The sequence below is a fragment of the Oratosquilla oratoria genome, chromosome 29, assembly GCF_046742065.1.
Source record: "Oratosquilla oratoria isolate Oo_2021 chromosome 29, ASM4674206v1, whole genome shotgun sequence".
Classification (NCBI taxonomy): Eukaryota; Metazoa; Arthropoda; class Malacostraca; order Stomatopoda; family Squillidae; genus Oratosquilla; species Oratosquilla oratoria.
Genome location: NC_134805.1, coordinates 13,474,829 through 13,494,450, shown reverse-complemented (window position 1 = coordinate 13,494,450; position 19,622 = coordinate 13,474,829). Strand labels below are relative to the sequence as shown.

The window sequence follows — 19,622 nt, the reverse complement described above, 5'->3', positions numbered from 1 at the left end:
TACATACATACACCAAAGGCTTTTTCCCCCTTACACGGGGGGTAGCCAAAAAGAAAAAGGTGTAGAAATCACTCCCACCCATTTCATTTCCCATATATTCCACTCCCCTCCACCCTCCTCCCTCCCTCCTATCTTGGCACCTCCATGTAAGTAGTAATAAATACAGAAAACGTGATCAAACCAGTTCACAGAATTCGGGGGTAACTCAGCTACAACTGCAAAATAAATATAATCAAGACACCAATGCCGGCACTCTCATATACCCACTCATGCCTCATGACGCCTATGTAGGCATCATCGCATTGAAGAGATTAACCATACACCTCCATCTGAATCTTAACAAGCTTCCTGAACCTCCTGTTAACAGACATCTAAACCCTGAGCCAAAAATACTCAAAAAAAAAAAAAAAAAAAAAAAAAAAACCCGGAGCCAAAAATACTCAAAAAAATCCTGAATCAAAAATACTCCAATACAGAATAAACAAATACTACAGGAGGTGCCAAGATGTGAGGGAGGGAAGAGGGTGGAGGGGAGTGGAGTATGTAGGGGATGGAATGGGTGGGAGTGGTTTCTATGCCTTTTTCTTTTTGGCTACCTCCCGTGTAAAGGGGAAAAAAAGCCTTTGGTATATGTATGTACAAAAAAGCATAAATAGAATCACAATGTACATGCAGAGCTGCAGTATTACACAAACAATCCATGCACACGTAATTTTTACAAGAAATCAAACACAACAGACAACACTGCCAACCTGTACAAACAACACTGCAGTTAGAAGTGAAAAATATCTAAAATGTGGAGTTTCAATATTGACAAAGAAAAGCAACAAGAGTAACCAAACTGTCACTCATATGAACAACAATGGAAATAATTACTATACAAAGAAAACAACTTACATTACAAACACCTACACATCACCAAGTGCATTGACATCCCACAGACACACTTCTGAATTCAAACTACAACCAGAATGAGAAGAGAACCAGTTGCTATTTAAGGACACAGCACTGGGGGCAAAGTGTGAGGACAGGTTAGTGACTGCATTTGAATGAATATGTGAGAAGTTATAGGTGCACATGGGGAAAAGTAAAATAACGAGATGCAAGAGGAATGATGATGGTTTCAAGTCAAGTGTGATAGGTGAGAGGGTTGAGAAACAGGAAAGTTTAAGTATTTGGTGTCACAAATGGCAATTCACAAATGGAATTATACACTAAAGGAAGCAAGTAAATTCCTGAGTGGGATGGGAAGTGTTACAAGAAATAGGTAGTTGGGGATGAATGTAAAGACCCAAGGTTATATGAAGGAGTGACTACAAATGGTGTAAGCAGTATAATCTACAGTGAGACCTCTCATTAATGGATGTTAATTAGCTGTGTTTGCGGTGTTTTCGGTGTATTTGGTGCTGTTGGTTAGTGCGTGCAATCACAATGCCACCCAAAAATCACTCCAAAACACCGAAAACGCAGCTAATGAGAGGTCTCACTGTACTATATATAGTCCTAAAAAGAGGAAGTGAAACATTATTTATTCTAAAAAAATATATATATATATATATATATAAAAAATGCAATACCTTCTTAATATGGTTTCTCCATGTCTCAGATTCTTGAGGGCAGTACATGTGTACATATATACATTATTTATTCTAAAAAAAAAATATATATATATATATAAAAAATGCAATACCTTCTTAATATGGTTTCTCCATGTCTCAGATTCTTGAGGGCAGTACATGTGCTATCCTCTAGATATGGGATTTTCTTCAACACTTTGTCAACAAGATTAAAGTGTTTGATTCCTTCATCAACCTAGAATAAGATCATCACATATAAGAAATCTAAACATTATCTGACACTGCAGTTACTTTTTTAGATAAAATCAAAACTTCTTTCCCACCTTTAAGTCACTGCATGCTAAATACAATTCACAGACTAAAATATTGTATGCTGAAATGAATTATGCTGGAACTTTTCACTGGAGGAAAATAACAGTAGGGGATCCTTAGTTACCTCACTCATTCAAAGTCTCTGTCCCATGCAATACTGCTGGCACAATCACCCATTCATACAACCTCATTTTTTTTTTCATCCATTCCCCTATGCCTATTTCTCATAACATTGTTTAATCATGTAAAGCATTTACTTGCTTTTCTCAACCTACAATCTACCTCCACCTCCACTCCTTTTCCTGCCACAAGCGACCCCAAATACCTAGACATCCACTTCCTCCAGCCTCTCTCGTTCTAGACTTACTTCCAACTCACTGCCATCCTTTACCATTGTACATCTCATCACTTTGCTTTTACCCATATTTACATTCAACTTTTTCCTACTGCATACCCTTCCTAAACTCCATCACTAACTCCCTTAATCCCTCCTCTGACACTGCCACAAGCAGTGTTGTCAGCAAACAACAACTGGCTCACCTCCCACTTTTCTCCCTTGTCTTTAACCATCTCCAATCCCTTACCTATTACCCTTGCACAGTGGCAGCTCGTGACTGTTATTGATGGGGGGGGGCTGTCTCACATTCAGACACAAATAAAATCTTAATGCTTTTACTGTTATTGTTTAACATACCATTGATTGATAGATAGATATAATTATTCAATTATTTAGGTCTTACCAGTAAATGCTTGACTTCCTCAGGGCAGACTTAGGCTATTTGAAAAGGAAGTCCGTTCTCCTGTTCTTGTTTTGTGCAAACAGATCAATAACTTTTTCATTTAGACCCGATATATTATTGATATAAATCTTCTCTACTGAAATCATGGCAAGTGCAGCATTTAGCCTCTCTTGCTTCATAGTGCTCCTTAAAAAAGTTCTGGCCCTCTTCAGGGTTGAAAAACAACATTCGGGCTCTGCTGTAGTCATTGGAATAGTCAAAAGAATTTTTATAAGTTTTGTCAATTCACAGAGTACATCACCTACGTTATTTTCATTCAATCTTTAATAGTTCACTCAATTTGGAAAACTCATGCAAATCATTTCTGTCATAGAATACTCTAAGTTCAGTCAAAAGTCTTTCTTTGGCAATCATGGGATAAGCTTCAGTGGCTACTTCAACTTCTTCTAAAGTAAATTTTTGCCTGAAGTTAGTGAAACAGTCTTTGTTGAACAATTTAGCCGCTACTAACTGTTTAGTGAAAGAAAATCTCTCAGCTATGTCAGCACACACACAGTCACACACTTCTTTTGCTTCAGCCATGAGTGTTTTTGTGGGATTTTCACAGCATTTGGAATTTCTTATTTCATAAATGGCCCTTTTGAAGTTTGTAATAAACTCATGTGCTTTAGTCACATCAATGTCTCTACACTGCAGTTGGTAAAAAATCACTTCTACATGAGGCATTATCTGGTGGAAAAGCTCCAACCAAAACTTAAAACTTTCATCATTCAGGGCGTTCAAAACACCTGTTGCTTCTCGTATAGTTATAGTAGCATTTGATGTACTCTGTATTTCCTCCATGCACTTTTTTAAGGGTTCAAAATGTTCATAAACATTGTTGACAGTGCGACTATGAGAGTTCCACCTCGTAGAAAATGGGCATGGAATATGGCTAGTCATGTGGTTTGTAAGAACATTTAAACGTAGAGGTGACCTTGAAAAAAATGTGGCTATGTCCGAAAGGTTAGAGAAAAATATTCGTGAACCCCATGTAACACTTGCAGCATTTTGCATAATAACATTAAGTTGGTGGGCATAACAGTGAATGAAATGGGCGTTATTGTACACTGATTTGATTTTAGCCTGAACACCCCCCTTCTTACCTTTCATAACACTTGCACCATCAAATGTTTGAGCAATCAGTTTCTCTGCATTCCCTTCAAGGACTGCTGATCAAGGATGCATTTCGATAACCCATCCGCTGTTTGATTTTCTGGAGTGAAAAATCCCCAAAATCTCTCAACAACCTCTTCACCTAGCAAGTATCTTAGAACAATAACCATTTGAGTGTGTTCTGAAATGTCTGTAGTGTCGTCTGCCATAACAGCAACAAAGGGAGCTTCCTTAATTTCTTTTCTGATCTGATCACAATATATTTGCAGTAGACAATCGAGAATTTCATTCTGAATAGTCTTGGAGACACCTTTGAAGACTGCATTACTTTCTAAATGGGTCCACAAGTCTGGATCTAATTGTGATGCATGATTTACCAGTCCTTTAAATACATCTGGATTAGCAGTCATCAGTTTCATCATGTCCACGCAAAGGTAGCTCAAAATGTCCACAAAATTTTATGCAGTCTATAATCTTGGACAAAATTTCACGATTCTTGGTAACCTTCTTATTATGTGCATTCACTGAAAGTCTGTATGACTCACTAAGTCTTTCTTTAATATTTACACTGCCAAGAACAGATAGAGAAATGGCATTATAAATATGCTTCTTGGTATTTTCGCGTTTCTCTGTTTTTTCTTTCAAGTTCTTTATGCATGTGAAACCATCTTTGGACCATACTGAATTGCCTCCAAACAACAGACATGGAAAGCAAAATAGTGCATTCTTAACTTCACATCCACAGAGCCATGTTTTCCTTTGGTACCAATCACAATTAAAACTACGAATATACTTCTTGTTGTGGCTTACTCCTCCTTGTACAATTTTAATTTCTGGTAATGAGTGACCTGCTTGTTTAATTGCTACCTTCTCTTGAAGTGTTAACTGTGAAAAATTGAGTTCTTTCAATGCAGACACCGTCTTTGCTTCTTGTGCCATTTTGCAAAATAATGCTAGGCCTACCTGTGAAAAGAAGAAAAATATCGCAACTATTAAACTGTCGGAGGTTCAGCGACACTTGGTGAGTTGCTAAATCGGAGTTTCAGCGACAATTGCTAAATTTTGTTGGCATTTCTATAAAACTCGCCCAAATTAACCCCTTCCATACGGTGCCGCATATGTAGGCGGCATGAGGAGCAAGTGGATACGCGAGGCTGCCATATCGGCGTCTTGATTATATTTATTGTAGTTGCCCCTGCGTAAATACATACTCTCTAAACTGTCTTTAATCACATTTTCTATGGTTATCAAAATTCACGGGTGAAAGAGAGAACGATCGATATAAGCGGTGACTATATTTTATGATGCAAATATTATTACGACACGTCGTACGGCTGGCATCGGCTGCTGCCCGCGAGATTTAAGGCCCGTACTGAAGAGTTTAAAAAGCAAAAAATTTGTAAAATAATTTTTGATTGGCAAATATTCATTCTCATATTTATTCTTATCTGATTGACTAATTACTAACAGTATAAATGATTAATTCAGATTATATTCAAGTGACATCATTAAATCAAGAAAATGTATAACAATACTTTTATCAATATTCAATTGTCTTACTTATTACAATTAATAACAATAATTAATTAACCTTCTTTTATAGACCGAATTTTATCCTTGGTTGCCATGGTGATGATTGAAGAATAACTGGAAGGATTATAATAATTTTACTTCATGTTTACTGAGTAACTATACATACATACATATACCAAGGCTTTTTCCCCCTTTCAAGGGAGGTAGCCAAAAAGGAAAAGGCATAAAATCATTCCCACCCATTCCATCCCTGAATACACTCCACACCCCTCCACCCTCCCTCTTATCTTAGCACCTCCTGGATGACGGGTCATCCCTGCACCTTGTCCACTGCCCTGGGTCAGAAGCAGTGTCGCAAGACACAGCACATCCACAGCAAGGCCGCTTCATTAAATCGGCAACCCCCCCTCTCCGTCGCCCCATGCATAAAAGGAGAAGACGGGGAGAAATCCCTTCGGGCTGCGTCAAATTTTGCTCACACATACTTCACCCCCCAACCCCCCTGCCCATTCCATCTCACGCATCACAACATCATCCATATACAAGCATTCTCCATTCACCCCTGTTTTCTGTCCTCTCCCGTCCTTCCTTGACAGACATTCCCCTCTTCCCCAAAGCCCCCTTCACCCCATCCATCCATCTCATCCTAGGACGTCCCCTTATGTTCACTCCCTCCACATCTGCCTTCCATACCTCTTTTACCAGTTTTTCTTCACTCATTCTTTCCCTGTGTCCAAACCATCCCAATACTCTTTCATCAACCCTATCTCTCAACTCCCTTCCCACCCCTGTTCTTCTCCTCACCTCCTCATTTCTCACTCTATCTAGCCTAGTAACCCCCAACATACTTCTCAGACACCTCATCTCAAACACATTCAAACTCCTTCTCTTTTCCTCTCTTATGTTCCATGTTTCTGCCCCATACAGTGCTGTTGGCACAATCACTCCTTCATACAGTCTCCTCTTAGCATCCATTCCCAAATGTCTATTCCTCATTACACTCTTCAATCCACCAAGGCATTTACTTGCTTCTCTCAATCTACATTCTACCTCCACCTTCACTCCACCTTTTCCTGCCACATTTGCACCCAAGTATCTAAAACTATCCACTTCCTCCAGTCACTCTCCCTTAATGCTCACTTCCAGTCTACTGCCACTTTCACCCCTTGTACATCTCATCACCTTACTTTTACCCACATTTAGCTTTAGCTGTCTTCTGTCACATACTCTCCCAAACTCTGCCACCAACTTCCTCAACCCCTCCTCCGATCCTGCCACAAGCGCAGTGTTGTCCGCAAACAACAACTGGCTCACCTCCCACTTTTCTCCATTTTCTTTAACCATCTCCAATCCCTGACCCACAACCCTTGCATTTACCTCTCGCACTACCCCATCCATGTATAAGTTGAACAGCCAGGGCGACATAACGCATCCTTGGCGAAGTCCCACCTTTACCTCAAACCACTCACTCTCTCCATCTCTAATCCTGACACAAGCTCTACTACTCTCATAAAAACTCTTGAGAGCTCCCAGTAGCTTTCCTCCTATCCTGTATATCTGCATAACCTCCCACAGTACCTTTCTGTCTATCCTATCGTAAGCCTTTCCCAGATCCATAAAAGCCAAAAAATCATCCTTCCCCTTTCCTATAGCTTTCTCACATATCTGTCTTACCACAAAGATCTGATCTACACAACCTCTACCCGTCCTAAATCCACACTGTTCCTCACCAATTACTCCCTCTGTTCCTCTCCTAATCCTCTCAATCAAGATCCTCCCATAAGCCTTCCCAACTACACTTAACAAGCTAATCCCTCTGAAACTGCTACATTCACACTTGTCCCCTTTTCCCTTGTAAAGTGGAACTATACAGGCACTCTTCCAGTCCTCCGGCACTCTACCCTCTCTCCAGCAAACATTAAATAACCTCACCAGCCAGTCCACCATCACTGTACCTCCTTTTTTTAAACATTCTGTATGGCATCCATCCAGACCAGGTGCCTTACCTGCTTTCATCATCTTTACAACTGCCTTCACTTTCATCCTTCCTTATTTCTCCTCCATTTTCCTCACTCATCACTCTCATTTTCTTAGCATTTCCCACTGCAGCTATTTTTCCCTCCCTATCCTCCTTCACATTTAGCAACTCCCTAAAACATTCTGCCCATCTTCTCCTCGCTGTCTTCTCTTCCATTATCATCTCTCCATCTGCACCTTTTACCTTTTCTTCTCTACTTGATTCGCCTCCTCTTCCTCTCTTAATTTCTTTCCAAAACATCTTTTTATTACTTTCAAAATTTTCTGTCATACTCTTACCCCATTTTACATCTGCTCTCCTCTTTGCCTCCTTTATCTTTTTCTTTACTTCTCTTTTCTTTTCTTTGTACCTCTCATATGACTCCCTCGTCCTATTTTGTAACCAAAGTGTGAAAGCTCGCTTCTTCTCTTCTACAACCTTCTTTGTTTCCTCATCCCACCATTCACTACCCTTCCTTCTATTTCCTCCTGTCCTTCTTGTTCCACACACCATCCTTGCACACTTTAGTTATTATAGATAATGTTTAACCTATGTAACACAATTGATAGTAAAAATAATGTAATAATTATAATTAACCCAAATTTTGTTTAGAAATTGGCATTAATTTATGTGTAGTGTTCACGAAACTTCGACTTTTTAAAATTTATTACATACAGTATTTGTCTTAAAATAGTAATATTTGTTATTATAGATACACCCACTCCTCGTTTAACGACCTACTTGGTTAACAACTCGGAGTAACGACGGGCTTTATGACAGACCAATATTCGTTTAATGTAAATCTCCCGAAGTTACGACGTTGTGTACGATAATTAAGTTGGCCGAGGCAAATTTGTATGATGTTATAAATAAACTTGTACGGTGGATATTAGCTGTGAGGTAAAATGTTCTGGAGCTTAGGTCTACATTACCATCCTGCAAGCTGGAAAAACTACCTGGGGTACAATATATACCGGTAGTGGTAAATTTTTAGTTTCGACCAAGGACACAATATAACAATAGAAAATTAATTACTAATTTTGTAAATTATAATGTATCAACGTAATATGCAATTTTGTGAGCAGAAATAAAAAAAAAAGGTGCTAAAACAAATTTCGTAAGTAACGAAGTCATGTCCGACAAATGGTACACCATGTTTGTTATGATAGATGCCAATGTCGAGGAAATGAAAGGATGATAAATTCGCCTAACCTAAACTAAACTAACCTGTGTTTGATAAATCATTACCTGCAAATTAAATGTCATCCGGCTCGTCCTCGTTGTCGTCGTCGTGAGAGACGTTGGCAGACGACAAGACGGCGTCCTGATCCTATGCTACCGACTTCGTTCATTAGCATATTTTCTTGTAGCATGGTATTTTTTACTTTCATTTCCGCCCACAAAATTGCATATTACGTTGATACATTTTAATTTACAAAATTAATAATTAATTTTCTATTGCTATATTGCGCCCATGGTCGTAACTAAAAAAATACCCCGGTATTCAATATGGAATGTCAGCATACGCGGATTTGGTCATATACGGTAATTTCGGGAACATAACCACCGTAAATAAACAGTAAATAAAGCTTTAATGTACTGTATAAAATAGGGAAATACATGAAAATAAAGATACATGTATTCCTGGACATTGTACATACAGTACATGTACGTATATGTATACACTTTCGCTTAACGACCAATTCGGTTGACGACGGCGCGCTGGTCCCAATTGTCGTCATTAAACGAGGAGTGGTTGTAATGTTTGACTTTCTTAAAATAAGCTATACTAAGTAATTAATTTGGATGAAAAATTAAATATTGCACCTACAATGTAATAAATTCTAAAATATCCAAGATTGGACGACACCAAAATCATACCTGGCAAATTGAAAAACATGATAAAAAATAAGAGCGATGCAAGAACACATACCCACTCACAACAAAAGTTGAGACAAGACTGCGTGTCAGGCAGTCCACACTCTCCATATAGGTGCATTTTGGTGAGTATAAAAGTCAAATGACTTTGGCCTGATTTCACTTATTTGTGTTTTCGAAAGGTTTTAAAGTCAAATTCTCGGTATCACGCTTTGGGTTTATTTTGACCAGAAGTCAAATCAGCCGAAAGTCATTTAACTTTTCTACTCGCCCAAATGCACCTAACGACTGAGGCTAGCTGAGCCAAGACTGCATGCTAGGCAGTCCATACTCTCCATACCGCCCGGGAAGCCTCTCCCCTTCTCCCCGCTTTTGTATCATTAAATAGTAAACACACTTCCTCATTGTTTTGCAGTATTTTTTCATATAAATATATGAGAATGGGTGTTTTATGTGAATAATGGTCAAACATAAATAAATCAACATTATTTTCGTGAATCCTAGAAATTCACTGGGGTGGCTGCAGTCTCTCAGCCCCTACTGACGAGCCGCCACTGCCTATTACCCTTGCATTTATTTTCTGCACCACTCCATCCATGTACACATTGAACAACCATAGTGACATGACACATCCCTGATGCAGTCCCACCTTTACTTCAAACCACTCACTCTCCACTTCCCAATCTGACACAGGCTCTACTACATACATATACCAAGGCTTTTCCCCCTTACAAGGGAGGTAGCCAAAAAGAAAAAGGCATAAAATCATTCCCACCCATTCCATCCCTGAATACACTCCACTCCCCTCTACTATCCCTCATATCTTAGCACCTCCTGGATGATGGGTCACCCCTGCACCTTGTCCACTGCCCTGGGTCAGAAGCAGTGTCACAAGACACAGCACATCCACAGGCTCTACTACTCTTGTAAAAACTCTTGACTGCCCTTAACGACTTCTCCCCATCCCATACGTCTGCAAAACCTCAAAAATAAATAAAACCTGAAAAAAAAAAAAAGATAAAACATCAAATAAAAAATAATAAAATTTCCTAGTGTTCTGAAGATCTTTGCTCTGTGATTTACTCACACTTACCTCTGGAGGCAAATTTGTAGAAGCATCTTGTGATTCACTTAGGTCCATATTTTCTTCATCACTGAATCCGTCAATACTTTCATCACACTCTTCCCAGTCTCCATCTACAAGAGAAGTACCACAATTCAAGTTCTTTATGACCGTACCAGGCAATCATCCTACCTAGGTAGGGAATAGTCCATACAAAAGGTGTTCTCCCTCTTTTATGTACCAAAGTGCCTGTATTAGCATACATACATATACTAAAGGCTTTTTCCCCCTACACGGGGGGGGTAGCCAACATTATGAAATGCATATACCAAGGGCTTTTCCCCTTTACAAGGGAGGTAGACAAAGTCAAAGACATATATCTACTCTCACCCATTTCATCCCCACATACTCCACTCCCATTCACCACCCCTCCCTCCCTCTATACTTCTAAATGAAAACAAAGAACCAGGTCAAAAAGAAGAAGAAGAAGAAGAAGAAGAAGAAGAAGAAGAAGAAGAAGAAGAAGAAGAAGAAGAAGAAGAAGAAGAAGAAGAAGAAGAAGAAGAAGAAGAAGAAGAAGAAGAAGAAGAAGAAGAAGAAGAAGAAGAAGAAGAAGAAGAAGAAGAAGAAGAAGAAGAAGAAGAAGAAGAAGAAGAAGAAGAAGAAGAAGAAGAAGAAGAAGAAGAAGAAGAAGAAGAAGAAGAAGAAGAAGAAGAAGAAGAAGAAGAAGAAGAAGAAGAAGAAGAAGAAGAACGACGACAGAGCTGCAGTGTTCCATTTACCTGCAGTTGTACTGTACACTAAGGTGGCTAGGAACGAAGGAGGCTCCCACCACCCCGAGTTGCTGTTATTCCCTAGGCTGTCTGACAAATCAATCCCATCTCCCTGAGGGACACCACGTATAGAACAGGATTTTCCCACAAATTCCTTATAGAATATACAGTACTACCTCTCATTAACGGACATTAATTAGCTGTGTTTGCGGTGCTGTTGTTTAGTGCTGTGCAATCACTATGCCACCCATAAACCACTCCAAATCAATGGATTATTCACATCCACGGACACCGTTACCCCCCTTTTAGTCTGTTAATGAGAGGTAGTACTGTATAATGAATTGTTGGAATGCATGACTGTGTACAATGAAGTCTTCCATAATGTGTTGTATTGTACAGGGTGAAGTGTTGCATCCTGGACAGTTATATGGTCATCCAGCCTCTTCTGGTAACTTGGAAGGGTTGGATGGTGACCACACCACAGTCTGGCTAGGTGGACTCCCCTCTCGAAGGAGAGAGGATTCAGAGGGATGGATATCAGGGGGGTCTGGCATGCAGTAAAGTGTTGTCTTTCAGTTTGTTGAGGGAGTAGTGAGCAATATGATTATAGATATGTTTCTGGAGGCTGGTGTCCAGTGGCTGTGGAGGAAGAGAAGGTAGTATTTGTATGTGATATAGGTATTTGGGTATTGTTTTGATGTTTCTTGGCATGTGTGGGTGTTCTACTATGTAGTGTAGTGGGTGGGCTGTATTTGTGGAGGCTGTGGCAAGTGTTTATGTGTCTCTCATGTCAAAGTGATCCCTGACTTTGATGACTTTCGTTTCATGGTGTACATGATCTGTGGGGTTTGTGTCTATGAAGCCTGTAATGGTTTTTAGGACTTCATTCTGTAGAGTCTGTAGGGTGTTGTGGTGTGTTTTGGGGTTAAGGGCCCATAAGCTTGCATAATTCATCACTGAGGGTACATATCATTTGTATACTGTAGCGATAGTTTTTTGTTTTGTCTGAATATATTGCCCATTGGATGATGTGGACTTGCTGCACTGCTTCTGACCCAGGGCAGTAGGTGAGATACTGGGATGACCTGTCATCCAGGAGGAGTCAAGATACGATGGAAGGAAAAGGGTGGTGAATGGAATTGGAGTATGTCAGGATAAAATGAAAGGGAGTCGATTTATGCCTCTGACTTTGGCCACCTCCCTTGTAAAGGGGAAAAAGCCATTGGTATATGGTATGGAATATTGTACCAGCAAGTGATTTAAACATGTTGAATCTAGGTGCGTATTTTGTCTTTATGTTTGTGATGTGTTGTTTGAATGACATGGATGTATCAAATGTTATGCCAAGAACCTTGAGTGGGTGGGTGAGTGTTGTTGACAGAAGTGTGGTATGTATCTCTGTTCTGCTGTCTAGGTGGTAAGAGTGTATTGTGTTACTATTAGTTGTACTTGTTAGTGTAATGAGATGGGAGGGTAGGACCAAAGGTTATAACATAGGACTGTGTATCTATCATTTTTATGTTGTGTTCTATGGGAGAACATGAGAACTTCTGGGTAGGAGGAGGAGGAGGAGGAGGAGGAGGAGGAGGAGGAGAAAAAAAAAAAAAAAAGGAATTCCAATGCCTCACACAAGGTTCAAGGCCTAGCGCATTGCCAAACTAGTGCCTTACTGATTGCACCGTTAGAGTTTGTTTCAACCAATTGTACCATTAGAGCTTGCTAAATTGGTGCAATTGGTAAGGTGTTGGTTTGGCGATGAGCTAGACCTCAGTTCAATCCCGGGGGTGACAGTCAGAAAAAATAAACGATTGACACGCGCCGATACTGGCTATTCACTTCAGATATATAATCATATTTACCTTCTGGTGAGGAAATATTGGACAACATTTCCAATGCTAACTGCTGTGCAGCCAGCATATTTTCCAACTCCTGAAGACTCAATGGGCTTCCGAGTCCATTTGTTGCAGCTCCTGCGGCCATATTTTCACCAACTCCACCTTGACTAGAGTGGACAAACTGGTTTGTTTGGCACACGTGATCAGTTTCCAGGTTCATGGATATGGCTTTCAAAATCGTCTGAATATTTGCACAGTAGCCAATGTTCAAAAGTAGACCTAAAATTTAAGAAAAGAAAAAGAAATTTTTGATACAAGATTTGAAATTAATTATTCAATCATACTGTAGTCAGTTTTATCAACATTGTGAAAAAAAAAAATAAATAAATAAATAAAATAAATAAATCCTCACAACACAAAGACAAGCTCTAAATGAAACTCTTAACCTCTTCCATATGACAATGCCTATGTAAACGTCATGAGGTGCAAATGGGCATACAAAGATGCGGGTGTTGACATCTTGATTATTTTGTAGTTGTAGCTGAGTGACCCCCAAATTCTGTGAACTGGCTTAATCATGTTTCCTATGTTTATTATTAATCAGTGAAAAGAGAATGAGTAATACAGTAGTGACTTTATATTCTATAACATGTATATTGTGATGCATTAATTATCGTACCTCAGGCATCCAATATTGCGTGTAAGAATCTGACTTGTATTGAAGAGGTTAATGTTCTTCAGACACAAACAATTAACAAAAGTAATATGATATCAATAATGGACATCTGCACAAGATAGTCCCGAGGGACAGCCGCCAATGCCACTTTACAAAGCCCCGCACCAACGACACCTGTAAGTGCAATACTGCTGGGTTTCTGGGTTAGCCCCAGGCCTATTCTAATAATTTACACACACACATATGAAGAGAAGAAGTAATAAAACAAAGGAAGCTTACAAGTTAGAAATGACTATGCAAGAATCCGCTGGGAGAATAAAGGTAATTTTGAAAGAAGTGTTGTAAAGATGAACCAAAACTGTTTTACTGGCTAATCAATGGTAAACTGAAACACAGAAGAAAACGCCAAATTAATAGCGGGTAGTGAGGCCCTAGAGGAGGCCTCAGCTCAGGCCGAAATTATGAATGCAAGTTTCAAATCTATCTTCAACAAGGAGAGCAATTTTTTGGAGGAAAGCATGGGGAGCAAAAATTAAAGTTTGGAAGATGCAGTAAATGTAGAAGTGAAGAAAGTGCTTTTTTTTTTTTTTTTTTTTATTACTGGAAGTGACAAAAGCTTTAGGACCCGATGGAATCTCAACTAGATACTTTAAGAATGAAGGAACAACAAGCAGACAAGATTTACATTAAGTCTGTTACAAGAAGGCAGTGCTGTTTGATTGGAAAAAGGCTAATGTGGTACTAATTCACAATAATGGAAGTAAGGAGACACCACTAAATTATAGGCCAGTATCACTGACCAGCATAATGAAATTATTTGAAAGTATTTTAAAAGATCAATGAACCAAATATACCGAAGAGATGAACATTCTGACAGACAGTCTGGCTTCAGATATGGAAGGTCACATGTGCTGAACCTTAAGGTTTTACTTGAGAATGACTGATGTGCTGAAAGAGACAGGGGTGGGTGGACTGTGTGTACTTACACCTAAGGAAGGCATTTGATAAAGTACCTCATAGTCAACTTGTATAGAAATTGGAGTATATTGGAGGAGTAAGTGGCAAACTACTCCAATGGATGAAAGATTTTTTGAAGGGAAGACACATGAGGGCAGTAGTAAAGGATAACATGTCAAGATGGAGAGCAGTGATGAGTGGAGTTCCACAAGGTTCTGTAGTTGCACTGATCCACGTCTATGTCAATGACATGATGGAAGGTAGAACAAGCTATGTCAACACGTTTGTTGATGATGTAAGAATCATGAGAAGAGTGAATAATGAGGATTGCAGGCTATTGCAAAAAGCTCTAGACACTATTTTTGTATGGAGCCAAGAATAGGAAATTAATTTCAATACCAAGCAATGCAAAATACTGGAAATGGACAATAGCTATAAAAGACCACTGTTCCTTGGGAAGTGAACCCAGTACAAATACAAAAGAGAAAGATTTAGACATATCAACAGGATTGTTGGAGATACATACAGACTGTTGCAAACGATTAAAGTGGTGTTTCACTATTTGGATTAAGAAATGATAATATATATATTGATAAATACATACATATACCAAGGCTTTTTCCCCCTTACAAGGGAGGTAGCCAAAAAGAAAAAGGCATTAAAGAGGTGTTTCACTATTTGGATGAAGAAATGATACATACATACATATACCAAGGCTTTTTCCCCCTTCCAAGGGAGGTAGCCACAAAAGGAAAGGCATAAAAACACTCCCACCCATTTCATCCCTAAATACACTCCACACCCCTCCCACCCTTCCTCTCATCTGAGCACCTCCTGGATGACGGGTCATCCCTGAACCCTGCCCACCACCCTGGGTCAGAAGCAGTGTCGCAAGACACAGTACATCCACAGCAAGGCCGCTTCATTTAATCGGCGACCCCCCCTCTCCGTCCCCCTTTGCATATAAGGAGAGGACGGGGAGAAATCCCTTCGGGCTGCGTCAAAATTTACTCACACATACTACCCCACCCCCCACCCCCCCGCCTATTCCTCCTCATGTCGTCACAACATCATCCATATACAACCATTCTCCACTCACCTCTGTCTTCCGTCCTCTCCCTTCCTTCCTCAACAGACATTCCCCTCTTCCCCAAAGCCCCCTTCACCCCATCCATCCACCTCATCCTAGGACGTCCCCTCATGTTCACTCCCTCCACATCTGCCTTCCATACCTCTTTTACTAGTCTTTCGTCACTCATTCTTTCCATGTGTCCAAACCATCCTAATATTCTTTCATCAACCCTCTCTCCCAAATCCTTTTTCACCCCTGTTCTCCTCCTCACCTCCTCATTTCTCACTCTATCTAGCCTAGTAACCCCCACCATACTTCTCAGACACCTCATCTCAAACACATTCAAACTCCTTCTCTCTTCTTCTCTTATGTTCCACGTTTCTGCCCCATACAGTGCTGTTGGCACAATCACTCCTTCATACAGTCTCCTCTTCGCATCCATTCCCAAATGTCTATTTCTCATTACACTCTTTAAACCACCAAGGCATTTACTCGCTTCTCTCAATCTACATTCTACCTCCACCTTCACTCCACCTTTTCCTGCTACACTTGCACCCAAGTATCTAAAACTATCCACTTCCTCCAGTCGCTCTCCCTTAATGTTCACTTCCAGTCTACTGCCACTTTCACCCCTTGTACATCTCATCACCTTACTTTTACCCACATTTATCTTTAGCTTTCTTCTATCACATACTCTCCCAAACTCTGCCACCAGCTTCCTCAATCCCTCCTCTGACCCTGCCACAAGCGCAGTGTCGTCCGCAAACAACAGCTGGCTCACCTCCCACTTTTCTCCATTTTCTTTAACCATCTCCAATCCCTGACTCACTACCCTAGCATTTACCTCTCGCACCACCCCATCCATGTATAAGTTGAACAGCCAGGGCGACATAACGCATCCTTGACGAAGTCCCACCTTTACTTCAAACCACTCACTCTCTCCATTTCCAATCCTAACACATGCTCTACTACTCACATAAAAACTCTTGACAGCTCCCAAAAGCTTTCCTCCTATCCCATAAATCTGCATAACCTCCCACAGTGCCTTTCTGTCTACCCTATCATAAGCCTTTTCCAGATCCATAAAAGCCCAAAAAATATCCTTCCCCTTTCCTATAGCTTTCTCACATATCTGTCTTACCACAAAGATCTGATCTACACAACCTCTACCCGTCCTAAATCCACACTGTTCCTCACCAATTACTCCTTCTGTTCCTCTCCTAATCCTCTCAATTAAGATTCTCCCATAAGCCTTCCCTACTACACTCAACAGGCTAATCCCTCTGAAATTACTACATTCACACTTGTCCCCTTTTCCCTTGTAAAGAAGAAATGATAATATATATATAGATAAATACATACATATACCAAGGCTTTTTCCCCCTTACAAGGGAGGTAGCCAAAAAGAAATAGGCATAAAATCATTCCCACCCATTCCATCCCTGAAAACACTCCACTCCCCTCCACCCTCCCTCTTATCTTAGCACCTCCTGGATGATGGGTCATCCCTGCACCTTGTCCACTGCCCTGGGTCAGAAGCAGTGTCGCAAGACACAGCACATCCACAGCAAGGCCACTTCATTAAATCGGCGACTCCCCCCTCTCCGTCCCCCCATGCATAAAAGGAGAAGACGGGGAGAGAGAGAGAGAGAGAGAGAGAGAGAGAGAGAGAGAGAGAGAGAGAGAGAAAAAAAAAAAAAAAAAAAAAAAAAAAAAAAAAAAAATTGAAACCCTAATATGTCCAAGACTGGAATATACATCAGTGGTGTGGTTCCTATACAATGATGGATACAAGCAAGATCGAGAGAATACAAAGGACAGCAACCATACTGGTCCCCAGCCTGGCAGATAAACCATATGAGGAGACTAAAAGCATTAGGTCAGCCAACTTTGAAAGACTGAAGAGAAAGAGGTGATATGATTACAGTACTCAGGTCACTATAGGGAAAAGATTACATTGACATAAAAGATTTTTTGATTAAAGATAGGAGGGCCTTAAAAGGTTACAAAAGCAAATTAAGGAAGACTACAAGGGGAGTGGAGTGTGATAGGGATGGGATGGGCAGGAGTGGTTTTTATGCCTTTGTTTTTTGGCTACCTCCCTTATAAGGGGAAAAAAAGCTTTTAGTATATATATGTATGTGTACATATCTAAAGGAGGTGAAGAAATGATATGGTTTAACATCACACACTCCTCCCCTATTGGGGGGGCTAGGATGGTGCCCCTCACAGAGGGTTTTGTAGCATGTAATTTAATGAACCATGCCCTTGGTTCAACTTTGCCGGTGGCAGGATTCAATCTGCCCTCACCTCGACCTTCGCCGCAATTAATGACGTCCTAACCAGCTCAGCCAGCACGCATATCAATGCATAAATACTCTGAATAACTTACGTGAAATAGCCTAAGCTGGAACAATACACGAATTCAAGTCTAAATATACATACATACATATACCAAAGGTTTTCTCCCCCTACACAGGGGGGTAGCCAAAAAGAAAAAGGCATAGAAACCACTCTCACCCATTCCTATCATATTTAGACTTCTGAAGAAGTCTAAATATGATAATTGGAAATCAAAGATATAGATCAAGTTGGAACTGTACGTGAATTTTCAGGTTAGGTATGAGAGATTGGAAAGTAGGGGACAGGACCCAACGAGCATTGCTCTTTTGTTCTATACAGATTGACCTCTCATTAACGGACGTTAATTAGCTGTGTTTGCGGTGTTTTTGCTGTGTTTTCGGTGTCGTTGTTTAATGCTGTGCAATCACTATGCCACCCAAAATCTACTCCAAATCAATGGATTGTTCACATCAACGGACACCGTTACCCCCTTTTTAGTCCGTTAATGAGAGGTCAATCTGTACTATAATTAGGTAGATACCTTTAGGTAAATACACATACAGCAAGATTTGATAATGATGATGAAAGACAACATGCTACCTGACAGACATATCAGTAGGGTTGTGGGAGAGACATACGGACTAATGCAGATGATTAAAGTGGCTTTTCACTATACAGTACTAACTCTCATTAACAGACTAAAAGGGGGTAACGGTGTCCATTGATGTGAATAATCTGTTGATTTGGAGAGGGTTTTTGGGTGGTATAGTGACTGAACGCACTAAACAACAGCACCAGAAACACCGAAAACACATCGAAAACACCGCAATCGAAGCTAATCAACATCCATTAATGAGAGGTCTCACTGTATTGATACAGAGATCATGAAAAACTCATTGAAACCCTGACCTATTCAAGACTAAAATATGTATTGATGGTATGGTCTTCATACAGTGAAGGACATAAACAAGATTGAGAGAACACAAAGGGCAGCAACCAAGCGGTCCTGGAGCTGCAGCGTCTACGTTGTGGGACCACACCATACAACACATAATGGAAGACTGCATTATACACAATCATGCACACAAACAACTCAACATACACTCTATAAAGGATTTGTGGGAAAACCCAGTTTCGGCTGTAGCATTCCTTGGGGAGACGGGACTGCTCAGACAGACAGTCTAGGGAACGACAACAACAACAACAACAACCAAGCGAAACCGGTCAGGAATAAACTCGGAACGAGACCCGTGACTCTCTTTTTCCACCTTTTTCAACTTATCATAATGTCTCAACATAAAATATATGAAGAGTGACTAAAAGCACTGAGTGTGACAACTTTGAAAGACTGAAGAGAAAGAGGTGATATGATTACAGAATTCAGATCACTAAAGGGGACAGGCTACATTGACAGAAGCTATCTCTTGATACGAGGGTATTAAGAGATCCTGAGAACAAATTTAAGAAGACCACAAGTCTAAAGGATGTGAAGAAATACAGTTTTCCATATTATACATTCATACATACATATACCAAGGCTTTTTCCCCCTTACAAGGGAGGTAGCCAAAAAGGAAAAGGCATAAAATCATTCCCACCCACTCCATCCCTGAATACACTCCACACCCCTCCACCCTCCCTCTCATCTTAGCACCTCCTGGATGACGGGTCATCCCTGCACCTTGCCCACTGC

At 40.3% G+C, this 19,622-nt stretch overlaps 1 protein-coding gene across 3 annotated transcripts in view; it reads right to left on the bottom strand.

The window, feature by feature from the left end:
* The window catches only part of LOC143040597 (HEAT repeat-containing protein 3), a 52,433-nt gene that overhangs the window by 22,113 nt on the left and 10,698 nt on the right, over positions 1 to 19,622 (bottom strand). For all 3 annotated transcript variants that reach the window (XM_076211707.1, XM_076211708.1, XM_076211709.1), the window contains 3 exons: positions 12,908 to 13,162; positions 10,306 to 10,409; positions 1,691 to 1,812 (listed from right to left, as the gene is read on the bottom strand). In XM_076211707.1, the coding sequence (XP_076067822.1) occupies positions 1,691 to 1,812; positions 10,306 to 10,409; positions 12,908 to 13,162 (481 nt within the window). The remainder of the gene's footprint in view (positions 1 to 1,690; positions 1,813 to 10,305; positions 10,410 to 12,907; positions 13,163 to 19,622) is intronic.